General features: G+C 44.0%; 4 protein-coding genes across 6 annotated transcripts; 2 read left to right on the top strand and 2 right to left on the bottom strand.

The window, feature by feature from the left end:
* The first annotated feature begins 10 nt into the window (after positions 1-10).
* LOC9644258 (putative aminoacrylate hydrolase RutD) lies at positions 11-2,355 on the top strand. Of its 3 annotated transcripts, none has more exons than XR_002994141.1 (10): positions 11-217; positions 752-956; positions 1,028-1,110; positions 1,183-1,283; positions 1,338-1,433; positions 1,483-1,536; positions 1,617-1,765; positions 1,855-1,953; positions 2,007-2,085; positions 2,143-2,174. XR_002994141.1 is itself a non-coding variant. In XM_024689415.1 (10 exons), the coding sequence occupies exons 1-10, from the start codon at positions 67-69 to the stop codon at positions 2,256-2,258; spliced, it is 1,152 nt and encodes a 383-aa protein (XP_024545183.1). In that variant the 5' UTR covers positions 14-66; the 3' UTR covers positions 2,259-2,355. The 3 variants fall into 3 exon arrangements, 2 of the variants coding, with proteins under 2 accessions (XP_024545181.1, XP_024545183.1); XM_024689415.1 differs by having other exon boundaries at positions 14-217; positions 1,836-1,953; positions 2,143-2,355; XM_024689413.1 differs by having other exon boundaries at positions 12-217; positions 1,836-1,953; positions 2,007-2,355.
* A 2,890-nt stretch (positions 2,356-5,245) lies between these two features.
* LOC9644257 (2,3-bisphosphoglycerate-independent phosphoglycerate mutase) lies at positions 5,246-7,746 on the bottom strand. The gene is made up of 10 exons (XM_002984363.2): positions 7,624-7,746; positions 7,316-7,544; positions 7,127-7,254; positions 6,917-7,067; positions 6,658-6,861; positions 6,155-6,582; positions 5,909-6,101; positions 5,766-5,861; positions 5,545-5,703; positions 5,246-5,485 (listed from the first exon to the last, which is right to left on the bottom strand). The coding sequence occupies exons 2-10, from the start codon at positions 7,475-7,477 to the stop codon at positions 5,324-5,326; spliced, it is 1,683 nt and encodes a 560-aa protein (XP_002984409.1). The 5' UTR covers positions 7,478-7,544; positions 7,624-7,746; the 3' UTR covers positions 5,246-5,323.
* Positions 7,747-7,958: 212 nt separating this feature from the next.
* Positions 7,959-9,845, bottom strand: LOC112351501 (pentatricopeptide repeat-containing protein At4g02750-like). The gene has a single exon (XM_024689496.1). It carries the CDS (start codon positions 9,843-9,845, stop codon positions 7,959-7,961), a length of 1,887 nt encoding a protein of 628 aa, XP_024545264.1.
* A 236-nt stretch (positions 9,846-10,081) lies between these two features.
* Positions 10,082-13,627, top strand: LOC9644256. The gene is made up of 15 exons (XM_002984471.2): positions 10,082-10,483; positions 10,538-10,693; positions 10,750-10,866; positions 10,916-11,000; positions 11,058-11,166; positions 11,219-11,286; positions 11,338-11,463; positions 11,516-12,372; positions 12,465-12,668; positions 12,714-12,774; positions 12,856-12,969; positions 13,023-13,136; positions 13,189-13,278; positions 13,329-13,383; positions 13,432-13,627. The coding sequence occupies exons 1-14, from the start codon at positions 10,398-10,400 to the stop codon at positions 13,380-13,382; spliced, it is 2,241 nt and encodes a 746-aa protein (XP_002984517.1). The 5' UTR covers positions 10,082-10,397; the 3' UTR covers position 13,383; positions 13,432-13,627.
* The last annotated feature ends 57 nt before the right edge of the window (positions 13,628-13,684 follow it).

Here is a 13,684-nt window from a genome sequence, read left to right as displayed (position 1 = left end):
ATATTCCTCACACAAGAATATTCATCGAACATAGAATATTCTTTGCACATTTTAGCCCCTCGCAAAATGGAGGAAGATCTTGGAGGGGCATATTCCGCGCCCGGGGCGCTGGGCAATGGCGAGGGGAGCTCGTGCCTGGCGCCAGGATCCACGCACGGCGTCGTCATCAGCTACCAATTATATGGAATTGGCGCCACAAAGCTACTGCTCATACCAGGTAAGAGGATCTCTCTTTCTTTCTCTCTTTTCACTTCGATGGGATTGGATTGGAGCGGAAATTGGAACTGTTGATTGATTGATGCATTGATCGATCGATCAGGCCCTAGGGCACTCGCAAAAGATAACAAATTCTTTCTTTTCCTTAAAAAAAAGAAGAAGTTTTGTGCTGCTACGCTGCATTTTAATGAGCTTGTGGGTCACAGAGACAGCTAGCTCGCTGGATATGCTTCCCAAAATTCGGGAGCTCTCCAGATTCCTTTTGGCATTTTCTTGTTCCTATCTCCTTCTACTTTGCTGGTTGCGCTAAGAACTTTAAGTTCATTGGTTTGTAGTTCTCTCTGTCGATTTCTTCGTAGTTGAGTTCATTGGTTTTGTACTGAGTTTTTTCAGTACTTTCTTCTTTCGAAGCTCAGATTCTTCTATTCGAGTGTTTTTCTTTCGGGGACTAGATCTTGTCGATCGACTTCTAGACTTATTTTTCTTCTTCTTTTGAGGGCGTTCGTTGATTTTTTGGTCATTTTCTTTTTCCCAGGACTTGCTTGTGGCCATGGTTTCTGGGGGCCTTATGTTCGTGAGCTAACCAGTAGTGCTTCTAACAGTGGTACGCCGAGTGAAGTGGAAGAAGAAAGCAATAAGTTTTGTAGTAGCTTTGAAAACGATGGCGGAGTTCAGATCTGTACTTTTGACAACAGGGGAGTGGGAAACAGCTCAATTCCCACACAAAAGTCCGAGTATTCGTAAGTGTTCTTCTGCTTCTAGTTTTTCTTTTCTTCGATTCATTTTCTACTAAATTCTTTGTGAATTGCAGGACGACAATCATGGCTATGGATGCACTTTCTTTGCTTGATTTCCTCGGCTGGAAACAGGCTCACATCTGTGGTCACTCCATGGGTACAAACACCGTTCATGAACTTAAAACTTTCAGATTTTCTCTCGACAAGCTCAGAGTTTTTCTTCTTCCAGGTGCAATGATCGGATTCAAACTGGCAGCAATGGCCCCCCAACGAGTTCTCTCTTTGACGCTTATAAGTATCACCGGTGGCGGATTCCAGTGCTTTCCAAAGGTATGTCTTTTTTTGTTGAAACATAAACTTTCTTCAGCTTTGGACTTGCTACAGATGGAATGGCGGTCACTCTCGATTGCGTACAGATTTCTCACAGCTAAAACTCTCGAGCAGAGAATTCTTGTGGATCTAGACACGCATTACACGCGCGTATGTCATAGTCTCATTCTTTTGTGCTGTCGTAACAAGCTACTTCCAGGACTACTTGAATGAAATTACCGGGGGAGTACAAAGAAAGAACATCCTTTACAAGGTAGAAACTTTTGTAGTCACTAACACGGAGATGAAACGTTTCTCTTTTTTGCTTTTTTGGTTCTTTTTGGTTTTGCGCAGGAGTACCTGAAAAACATGGAGACTGGTGGAATGCAACCGAAGGCTGGCTTAAATGGTCACATTCATGCCTGCTGGTCTCACGAAGCCAAAGACTCCGACATACAGCAAATACGCGCGGCTGGATTTCCTGTGGCAGTCATCCATGGCATGTAAGTCGAGAACAAAAAGAAAAAAGAAAGCTCGCATCGTCATACATTGAGTCCTCTTTTGTTTTTCTAGAGATGACGTTATTGCACAGATTCGCTATGGAAAACGCTTGGCGCAACGATTGGGGAGCTCAGCACGGTTTTGGGTGCTTTCTGGTGGCCACCTTGTAACTCACCAGAACACAAAAGAGGTTTGGCATCTTGATTTTTTCAAAGAATTTTTTTATGATCAGTCATCCTACAGGTTGCTAAGATTTTGGCTGAGGTAATTCACACTACCTCTTTACAATCAAGTGACTGGAGCAGGAGCAACACAAAGACTGGTAAAGTTCGTTCTTGCATTTGTCTGCCGACTCTCAAAACTTCACTCTTTAACGAAGAGAGCGAGGAAGGAAGAAAAAGCCAAAGCTTTTGGAAGAGAGTACAAAGGCTTCTCTGTGGTTGCTTCTGCGTTGTAGCAGTTACTTCATGGCTTCTCGTCACCTTTGCGCTGTGATTATGTAAGAAAAATAAGACATTCTCCATAAACAGTGTTACAACATAACTGATCAATGAGGGCTGTTAAATAATAAATGGCTATTATTATAATTGTTTCTAATCCATCTATGGAACAAATATAATTCCTTTGCATTGTTTATATAACTCTCTTGGCGGTCTTGTTTACAGTTATATGTATAAGCTTAAGTTGTGAGTGCTCAGGATTTACAAACCTTACAAAGTATGTTTATTATATTCATATTTTATAAGCTAGTACACAAAGTCTATTTTTTGTTAAGTAAAGTTAATTTGTTAACCCCTTCAGTTTTCTATCTAATAAAATACCTCATAGCATGTCTACGTTTTATTTCTTTTACTAACTATTGCCCAGGATATGCTATCTAGTTAGCAAATATTGTTGTGATTGTCATAATTTTGTTATATTAAAAGCTAAATTGGAATAGTATCAAAATAAAAATATTGTATTCCACTTTGAAAGAAGAATTCAAAAAATAATTATAAATATATAGAGGAAATTATTTAAATTCCTTAGAGGGAATTATAAGATCCAAATGACACAATGAGTCTCCACTACAAAAGGTTGACCATCAATGCCAAACAACACATGACATGTCACCTTTTTCTCACTCCAGGCAATTAACAACCTCTCATTAGCTAAGAGCAAGCATCAAATATGATTATTTACTAAGATGTGGTTAAAAAAATAACCCTTTGACAATTACCCCCATCATACAGATGTTATTGGCTGGATCAGATGGCCCAAAAAGTTTAGCAACTCCTCATTATTATAGATATGGTATGTTAAATTTATGATAGCATTAGATTATAAATCTGAAGTGCAAGCACAAGTCACATAATATAAATAATATTGGTTAGTTAAGCTGCATAAATATAATTATATTGAAAGAGTTAAAAAGCTTTATATATAATAAAAAAGAAAATTATTTATATAATACTACAATATACTCCACTCAATTGCAAAACATTATATTGAGGCACATAACTAGCCTCCACACACTATCATACAACCTCCAAGTGTGCCACATTAGGAGATAATAGATGGGGGGATGATAGCACAGATGGAAGGATTGGATATATATGTACAAGTGCATGTGGCTAAATTAAATGCCTCTAATATAGCCCCTCAAAAGGGTTTAATAAGTCTTTGTAAAATAATAAGGGGGAAAACTTCAAAAGAATCAATATGACTAAGAAAGGTTATATTTATATAGTGGGTGATGATATAAATATTAAAGAGTCCAAAGTTAAAGTGAACATAAATAGATACAAATACTATGGAATCCAAGGCTGAATGAACATAAATAAAACTTAATAAAATGTTCAAAAGTTAGCTCTAATTGTTTCAAGAGATTACATGGTTTATATTCCCAATCTAAGTATAGGTAGCACTACCTATTTGGATATCTTGCATGTCTCATTGAAATTTTGCTCTAAGTGGCTGAGGCATTTTGGTGGCAAAAGATGGGAATGAAGTTTATATTAGGTTGTGGTGTTTCAAAATGTCATTCTAACATCTTTGATGATGGAATGAAAGAGGAATGATCCTCTTGCTTAATAATAAAAGATATGATTACATGGTGAGGAAGTTCTAGAAGTTAATAGAATTTGATAAACAAGTTTTTGTATCTTGACCCAGTGGCAATGTTAACAACCACTACCATAATTGGAAAAAGACTTAATAAAAATTAAAGAAGGGATGTTAAAGGATAGTGTTCCACCATATTTTAAAGATGTTAAGAAGTGGTTGAGGATGGGTATTAATATATTGGATAGTTTGGTCTAGGTGGCCTTGGATTACCAATGAAATAAGTAATAATAAACATAGATTTATTGTAAAAGGTTAATACATTAGTGGTACCTTTTGATGATTGATATAACATATTTAGAGCACTTGGATGAAGTGCAAAGTTAAAGTGGTTTTAAGGCCACTTTTAAAGTTTTAGCAGGATGAGGACTTATGGGTGACACACCTCCAAGTAATAAAAGTTGTGGCTAAATGAATAATATAGAATAAAATCTTTAATCATTTATAAAGATATAATTCTTCATTATCACATCCCAATCCTTATACTTATTATTAATGCTCCAAACTGGAGTGCAATGTCTAATGTGGTATGGGGTGTGGTTCTCATGTTATTGGGACATGTGACTTGTCAAAAGTTATGGCTAAGTGACTAAAATAGACTGAAAAGTTTAATAATTTATAAAGGTATAATTTTTCATTATCAAATCCCCATCCCTATACTTGTTATTAATGCTCCAAACCAATGCAATCTCCAATGTGGTGTGAGGTGTGGTTCTCATTATTATCAAGATATATGATTTATCCATAATATTTAGGTTAGGGCTGCAAAAGGATACCCATCAAACCTTTTACAAGCAAGGGTTCCTCCCTACTTATAGTTGGTTGTTGGTGTAATTGTTGTAATGCTTCCTAGTGCTAGAGTGTATGCATTTTATAATAGTTTTATTTATAGTTTTACTTTATTTTAAATATACTCAAAATATATTTTTTACTCAAAATAAGAACTAAAAAAATGTAAGAAAAATTAAATATATATTATGGTTAATCCGTCTCTAAAAAAGTGCCTTATTCTTGTTCTTTAGAACTTCTTTGAAACTTCTAACTATTAATGATCATACAATGTGAAGTGCTTTAACTTTGTTCTTTGAAATTTCAAAGTAGTAACAATGAGATTCCATGAATTTTACAACATGTTCTTGATCAATCTAAATACAATAATACAAGCAAATGGTGAAAGTTGTAGTAGAAAACAAATATCCAAAAAGAACCAGTCCCCACAAGGCTATAATGTAAAGTGCCTTAGTTTTGTTCTTTAAGACTTCAAAGTAGTAAGAATGAGATTCCACGAGTGGTACAACATGTTCTTGATCGATCTAAATACAATTAATGCAAGCAAATGCTGAAAGTTGTAGTAAAAAACAAATATCCAAAAAGAGCCATCAAATGAATTGGTTCGCCTTCTTTTATTGATAGTTTTATATAAAATCTCATTTGTCCAATCAAGGGGGTTAATATGGTTACTTGACCCACTCGACCATAGAAGGCTCATAGTCCGATGGCGCTACAAGACCATGCAAATTCATCACCGTCGCGGCAACGTTTGCAAGTCCTGCCGTAGGCAAATCCTTCCTCAATTTTATCTCTTTTGCCAATCCAGGCCCGCCGATAATAAATGGAACCTGGTGACCATGGTTTAAGTGAGGCCTAAAGATCACTACCACGAAGTTACAAAGCTTACCGGAGCACAGGTGTGAGATGTGAGGATTTGAATGTTTCCGTCCTTGTCCTTGATAGGCTCCCCAGTTTTGGGGTTCCTCTTTGCCATGTCTTCCGCGTTTCCATGGTCAGCGGTTATCACGAAAATTCCGCCAACTTGTTCAATAGCATCAACCATGAGCTGCAAGAACAAAAAAGAAAAACATCGTCTGACACAGAAAATAAAAATGCAAGGAACTTCACCTTAACAGCCTTATCGGCCGCTTCACAAGCCACAATGGTCGCCTTGAGATCTCCAGTGTGACCAACCATGTCACCATTGGGTAAATTAACCCTTATCTAAGAAGCGAAAGAATAAGATGGGACGATGCAAACTTTGGAGTTACCTGATCAAACTTTTTGCTGAGAATGGCGTCCCGCGCCTTCTCACCGATTTCCAAGGCTTTCATCTTTGGCTGCTCGTTGAAAGTAATGCCAGAATCGCTAGGAATCTCAACATACTCTTCCAGCTTGCTATCAAAATAGCCAGACCTGTTTCCGTTCCAGAAAAATGTAACATGCCCGAACTTCACAGTCTCGCTGCAAAGAGACAGTTTAGTAGCGGATACATTGCAAAGAAGAGTAAATCTTACCTGCAAGCGAAAGTCCGGACGCCGTTCTTTACCAAAAACTCACCAGAGGTTCTCTCAATTTCCGGGGGATCAACTAAATACTTCGTGGGAAGTTTCAACTCGCCATCATACTGTAGCATGCCCGCGTACCGAATCTTTGGAACACGAACACGATCAAACTTATCGAACTTCTCCCACTCCAAAGCCTTTGCAAGCATGATCATCCGATCGGCACGGAAGTTGATGGTGACAACGGCGTCACCATCAACTATCGGTCCAACGGGTTTGCCCGCCTCGTCAACGATGACGAACGCGGGACAGTACTGGTCATTGAACTTGGGGTCCGCTTCTTTGAGCTTCTTCAGCCCTTCAAGTGCATTCGTGAACTTATGAGGAGCTTCGCCCAACACTTGAGCATCCCAGCCTCGTTTCACGACGTTCCAATCATTCTGGAGAGCAACACAAGTTAAACAGGGATAAAAAAGAGAAGCAAAAACAAAAAAAAGAGAGAGGAAAATACATACGTCGTATCTGTCCATGGTCACGTACATACGCCCACCAACAGATGCAACTTGGGCGTCGCACCCCTTCTCACGTAGTTCCTTTAAATCGTTCTCTAGCATCTCCAAAAACTTAAAACTCGTCCCGTCAAGAACATCACGTCCATCCGTAAGAGCATGCACACGAAGTCTCTTGCAGCCATTTTCCACGGCCCCCTTCATCAAACCCTGCAAATCGAGAGTCAATACCCCGCACAGAAAAGCGAAAGAAAGAAGAAGAAACCTGAAGCTGGTCGTATCTAGAATGGACACCACCATCACTCAACAATCCAATGAGATGGAGGGTACCAGTAGGAAAAGCCTCCTTGATGTAATTGAACCCCTCTCCCTTAAACAGCTTCCCGGTTGCAATAGCCGAGTCGACGAGCTTCGCACTGAAATGGGAAGAACAAAAACACTGTGAGAAAGCTCACAGAGAAGCTCTACAAAATACCCTTGAGCAAAAATACGTCCCGCTCCCAAAGCATTGTGACCAACCTCACTATTTCCCATGTCATCCTCGGTTGGAAGGCCGACGGCAGGTCCATGCGCCTTGACAAGTCTCCACCGATCGGGGGCAGTCTAAAAGAAAAAAAGCAACAAGATCAATCGATCCAGATCCAGATCCAAAAAGCGCTTTTACCTCGCGGAACGAATCCATGCATGGAGTGGGAGCGACATGGATCGCATTGTACTCGTCCTTGATTTGCTCCCCCCATCCGTCCAACACAATCATGGCCAAAATCTTGCCTTTGGGCATGTTTGGATGCGCCTCCAGCTTCCAGTTCGTCGCATTCGACCCCATTGAGCTTCCTCCTCCTGCCACTGCTGCTGCTTTTGATGCTACTCCTCCTCCCCCTCCTCCGGGCTTCCTGCCAAACAAAAGGAAAGAGCTTTCGGTCAGAAAAATCGGATTTTTCCGCGAAGAAACCAATCCAGGCAGACACAGACCTTCTCTTGGCGACTTCTAGAGACGCCTCCCTGCTCAAGCGGAGAAGCAAACCCCTGGTTGACCTAAACCTTTCCCCTAATGCACCGCTATAAACACGCTCCCTTTTTTCCTCCCAGAACTCTTCTGGACTGGTGGAATGCGTTGAGTGGAGGAAATGGAAATCACCGGAGGAGGCCGCGCCCAATGACCATCATCATTTTGGAAGTGAGCGCATCAATCAATCTGCCCAACGAAAAAAAAATCCGCGTGGCCTTCCTGTGTAGCAACCTTTGGCGCTCCAAAGGACACGCGGCCGAATATTCTCTCCGAGATATTCGCGCAGACGTGGCCAGCTTTACCGACGTGGAGTGCAGACGTGGCACAAGCGGCCTGCGACACGCCACTGCCGCGTTGGCGCCGGAAGAAGCGGCAATTTCGCAAGGAGCTCCTGGGCATCTGCTAGATACCCTCCGCGCTGGAGGAGATCGACCATGGCGCTGTAGAGAATCTTGGATGCCTGGAGATGGAAATCTTGCTGGAGCGAGAGAAAGAACCTCTTGCCGTCGTCGATCACACCGAAATGGCTGCATCCGGCGATGATCGTGACAAAGGAGCTCTCGTCGGGCGCCCGGCCGCCAAGATTCATGAGCCTGAAAAGCCCCATCGCCTCGGGCAATCGGCCGTTCTGCGCGTAGGCGAGAATCATCGAGTTCCAGAGAATGACGTCGCAATCCTGCATTGCCTCAAAGATCTTCCTGGCAGCCTCCACGGATCCATACCCCGAATAGGCGCGCAGCATCGCCGTCGACAGCACCAATCCCCGCTCGCTAACCCTAGCAAAGATCGCTGCCGCGCGCTTGAAATCCCCATTCCGGGCCAGCCCGGTGATCATCGTGCTCCATGAGAACGAATCGCGATGGCCCTCCTCCATCGCAGCGAAGAGGAGCTCGCCCTCTTCCACATACCCGCAATTCAAGTAACCATACAGCATCGCGTTAGAGAGCCCTGGGTCTCGAACGCCTGACCACTCTTCAAACACCCATCTTGCCGCCTCCACATTCCCGCAATGGGAATATGCCGCTACCATGAGCGTCGCGGATGCCACGCTCTGTACGGGCATGGAGTCGTACAAATGTTTGGCTTTGCCTGTGAGCCCGTGGGTGCCGTAGGCGGCGATCATGGCATTGCACGACACCACGTCTAGAGCGGGGAGGGATTGGAAGCATAAGTTTGCCATTCCAAGATCCCCATTTAGGGCAAATCCTTCGAGCATGGTAGTCCACGCGCATAGATCTCTCTCGAGCATCTTGTGGAAGATTTCACTTGCTCTATCGATAAATCCAGCCTCTGAAAAAGCGGCGATCATTGTAGTGCACAGGACTCGATCCAGCTCCGGGGCTTTGTTGAAGAATTCTACAGTAAGATCAATATGCCCTCTCCGGGCATATGCTGCAACCATGACTGTCCAAGTTACTAGACTCCGCTCTTTCATGGAATCAAATAGTCGTTGAGCTAGATCTAGGTAGCCTTTTTCCTCTAAAAGCGCTAGCATCGCTGTGGAAGAAAAGGAATCTCTCTCAGGCATAGCCTCGTACAAACATTTACATGATAATAAGTCCCCTGTCTGGGAATATGCTGCCAGCATTGTCGCCCAGGATACCATGTTCCAAGCAGGCATTGTCCGGAAGATTCGCTCCAAATCTTGCATATTCGTGTCACGGGAATATGCCGCTAGCATGCAATTCCAGGAAACTAGATCCCTCTCTGGCATGCTTTGGAAGATGTTTTGGACACGAGCAAAGTGCCCAGCAGTGGCAGATGCTGATAGGATCCCGTTCCAGGCAACGAGATCCCTCTCTTGCATCGATCTAAACACTCGATCGGCCTCCTGGAGATCGCCGCTGCCAGCGTAGGCAACGAGTAGAATCGTCCAGGCGACCAGGTTCCACTCGGGCATTCTATCGAAGATCCGTTTGGTTTCTCGCAGATCCTGGCGGTGCACGTACGCGGATAGCAGCGCGATCCAGGTGTGTATGTTTCGACTCCTGGAGGAGCTCGGGATCTGGTCAAAAATCTCCCTCGATTTCTCGAGGCTGCCGCACTCTCCATACTTCTTGATGAGGAGATTTGCGACAAAGACGTCGGAGAGGACCGATTCGCCAATGTCACGGTGAATCTTCTCCACCGCGGCTGCGGTGCCGCATGACCGAATCTGTGAGCACAAGCTCGCTCGTCTTTCCATTTGCCCTCTTTTCTAAATATCCTCTTCGTTTCATCTGGAGAGATTTCAAGATCTTCCTTCCTAGCGCTCAAACTCTCCAAATCTTCCTAGCGCTCAAGCTCTCCAAGATCTTCCTGAGAGAGATCCGATGAAACCCTAAACCGCGTTAGCTACAAAAGAAATTACGCGGGTATCGGGGCCGTTGGCGCAAAACCGAATCATGGCCGTTCGATTTAATTCAAATCGGCGGCTTAGATCGGCATTATGCATTTTCGCCATAGCCAGAAGTACGATTTTAGGGCACGGGAGTGGTAGCGTAAGATCGTGACGCTTAGGGATCAGTGTATGGCGCGGTATGGGCGGCGCGCCGGGGCGCCGGCACAGATTTTGCGATGGATTTCCAGATTCCGGGGCTCTGGAACCTTAGATTTTACCGGGCATCGGATTTGAGAGCTCCGAGGCATGGATTCCAGGTCTGTGATCGGGGATTTCCGGAGAATGCAAGGGAATTCTGCGCGCGCTGTGATAGTGTAGCAACTCTAGTGTTACGTATGTAGCTTGGACGGGGCGGGGATGGTGTCCTCCTGCTTTGAAAATAATGCGGCAGGAGTGTCTGGATCGCAGGCATCGTCGTGCTCACAGTGCCAGTCAAAGAACTTGTAAGAATTTCTTATGTTTATTTGTTTCTAACAGTGTTCTTTCTCTCTACTTAGAGCGGACAATGTTTTGCGTATGCTTGATTGGAGACAGATTTCGCCAAGCGTAAGAAGACCTTCGAAAAGGTTGTGGAGGGATACAGCTGCATCTTCCAGTAAATGCCATGGGCATTCTCGCGAAACTACAAACGCCAAACATGCTCTAGTTAACTGGTGAGTTGATGACTTTGCTACAAACAACTTACTGAATTCCTGAGATTTGCTCTTAGGCTGGAAGCTGAGTCGTTCAAGCACTCCATTGCGAAGTATTGTTCTTTGGTACCGGCACCAAGGTCAACTATTGCTGCAGCCTTCAGTCCGGATGGATTGACTTTAGCATCAACACAGTGAGTAAATCTCTTTGTCGACTTCTTTGTCTTGACAGCACTCTTGCAGTGGCGATCATACCGTGAAAATTATATGCTGTCAAAGCGGCCAATGCCTTAAAGTGTTGAGCGGACACCGAAGAACGCCGTGGGTGGTATGTTATGGACATTCTTTTCCATAGCATGGATCTTTTCTACCTACTTACATGCAGGTCCGTTTTCATCCTAGCAGCCCTGAAGTGCTAGCAAGCGGTAGTTTGGACTATGAAGTTCGTCTTTGGAACGCTAACACTGCAGAATGTGTTGCATCTCGGGATTTTTGTAAGCATTCGCATGGAAGTTTTGTTTCTAATAGCTGGTTTTTTCCTTTCAGACCGGCCTATTGCGTCTCTAGCATTTCACGCACGAGGGGATTTACTCGCAGTTGCTTCCGGACATAAGGTTCTACCTTCTAATTTCTTTAGCATACCATTCTAATGTTTCGATATTTAGCTTTACATTTGGCAATATACGAAAGAAGGTGATGCAGCATGTCCAAATATCGTTCTTCGCACACGGCGATCGCTTCGTGCAGTACATTTTCACCCGCTAGCAGCGCCCCTTGTACTAACTGCGGAGGTGATACTTTCTTTCTCCTCTTTAAAACGCGTCTTACGGTTTTTCTTTCTAGGTGAATGATCTGGATTCACCAGACTGTCCTATGTCCGTAGCCACATCGAGGGAGTACCAAGTGTATCCTTATACGGAACTACACTATTCGCATCCTGGTGGTGCTGCCCCTCAAAACTGGATATGGACTGGCGATGCCCAAGTGCAACGGGAGTCTCTAACCACGACTGCTCCAATGGATATTTCTCCCAGACCATCGAATGCTGCGGCACCACCACCTTCAGATGGCATGGATCCAGTGGAAACTCCAGGTTTAGTTTCGGAGACAGGCAGGGTGAGTCCTACGGTTGTTGGCGGCCCCTGGGATCCTCTCGTACTTCCTGAAGCAGTAACTGGCCAGGTGGAGAACATTTCTTTTGGTGGCGCTAGTGCTTTGCGAGTGCCATTGGTTCCGGTAGCTAGAAGACAGGAAGAAGCGGTGGAAGTTGGCACTGGCTCGGGAATCTGGCCGATTGGATTGTTCCCAAACATTCAGGCATATTCAATGACCGGACAAACACACTTGCCACGCTTTCTTCATGTGACCGATCCTGTGGTGCTGGACCCGTTTCTTCAAGGCTGGGTACGTTATGACCAGCCGGAAAACGAAGGTGGACCGCAACATCAACCTCAACCGCCCGAAGCATCTGGTACGCGGAGAGGTGGCCGGAATGCAGCTGAAGGACGGACGCAACATCGTGCTCAGGGAGGTCAGTTTACTGGTTTCGGTGTTGCTGAAGCTGCCGTCACCGCAGCAACAGCAGCAGAGCTTCCTTGTACAGTAAAGTTGAAGCTTTGGCCGCACGACATCAAGCAACCCAGTGCGCTTCTTGATCCGGAGACGTGTAAATTGACCATTCCTCATGCGGTATTATGCAGGTTCGTTTTTTGTTTTTTCTTCTTTCACTTTCTGTGTTTTCGCTTTTTTCCCGTTCTGTTTTTGTGGACTAACCTTTCTATTGTCTACGTAGTGAGATGGGTACACATTTCTCACCATGCGGCCGTTTTCTCGCCGCTTGTGTTGCTTGTGTGTTACCACCGGAAGCCGAGCCTGCGCAGGGTCGAACAAATGGTCCTGGTGGCCCTGGATTTTCAGTGCAGTCTCCTACACAACATCCAATTTCTACTCAGCAAGTTATATACGAGCTGCGGATCTACTCTTTGGAAGAGGCCACGTAAGTGAATCTTGAAGGAGTTTGTTTCCTAATTGCTCTTTACAGGTTTGGAGAAGTACTCGCTTCTAAGGCTGTCCGTGCAGCGCACTGCTTAACGTCAATACAGGTTCTTTTCTTCCCCATTAAACGCTCTTCTTTCTTTTTGTTCCTCTCTTTTTTATTTTCATAATATGAATTTTTATTGCAGTTCTCTCCCACATCTGGTCATATACTTTTGGCCTATGGTCGACGTCACGGTTCACTCTTGAGGAGCATCGTGTTGGATGGAACAACTACGATTCCTGTATATACAATACTCGAGGTTTGCGCTCTCTATTTTTTGGACTCCATTGAAATTTTCCTTTTGTTTCTCAGATTTATAGAATATCAGATTTGAAACTAGTGCGAGTTCTCCCAAGTGCTGAAGATGAAGTTAATGTAGCGTGCTTTCATCCTCGAGTTGGCGGAGGGCTTGTTTACGGCACAAAGGTTTGACAACTTTCCTTTAGATGGATGACTCGGCCTAATGCACAAATAACAGGAAGGCAAGCTCCGAATCATCCGTAGGGACTGGATCACAAATTCTTTTGGTTCGTCCAGACAACATGGGCTGGAGGATCAGCTTCTGGAGGTGAGCCTTACTCTTATTACATGTTACTCAAATCATCTCTATCTTAACAGGCGGAAACATCTGATCCCTTGACTTTTGGAATGGTGCCTGGCGATGGAGATTAAGGTAGATGCTACACTTGTTTCAGTTATATTCATTGCAGCTTTGACGCAGGAACTTCATTCGTCAAAGCGGGGTTAACCGTAAGTGCGCAAATACGACACCAAGGTCTGTTGTAGCATAATTCTTTGGTGGAGCAGCATGCAAAATGTAGGGAGCAGCTTTGAAGCCTATGAAACAGACTTTGAAGCTGCAAACCGCGTTGTTGTCGTATCATGCAAATATATGTATACTGCTTTTGTTCTGTTCTCGTCCATGTCTAGCTATAGTATGTATGATGATCGAAGACAAACGGTGAGCAGTGATT

Source organism: Selaginella moellendorffii, unplaced genomic scaffold (genome assembly GCF_000143415.4).
Source record: "Selaginella moellendorffii unplaced genomic scaffold, v1.0 SELMOscaffold_62, whole genome shotgun sequence".
Lineage (NCBI taxonomy): Eukaryota > Viridiplantae > Streptophyta > Lycopodiopsida > Selaginellales > Selaginellaceae > Selaginella > Selaginella moellendorffii.
This window is presented reverse-complemented; position numbering and strand designations above follow the sequence as displayed.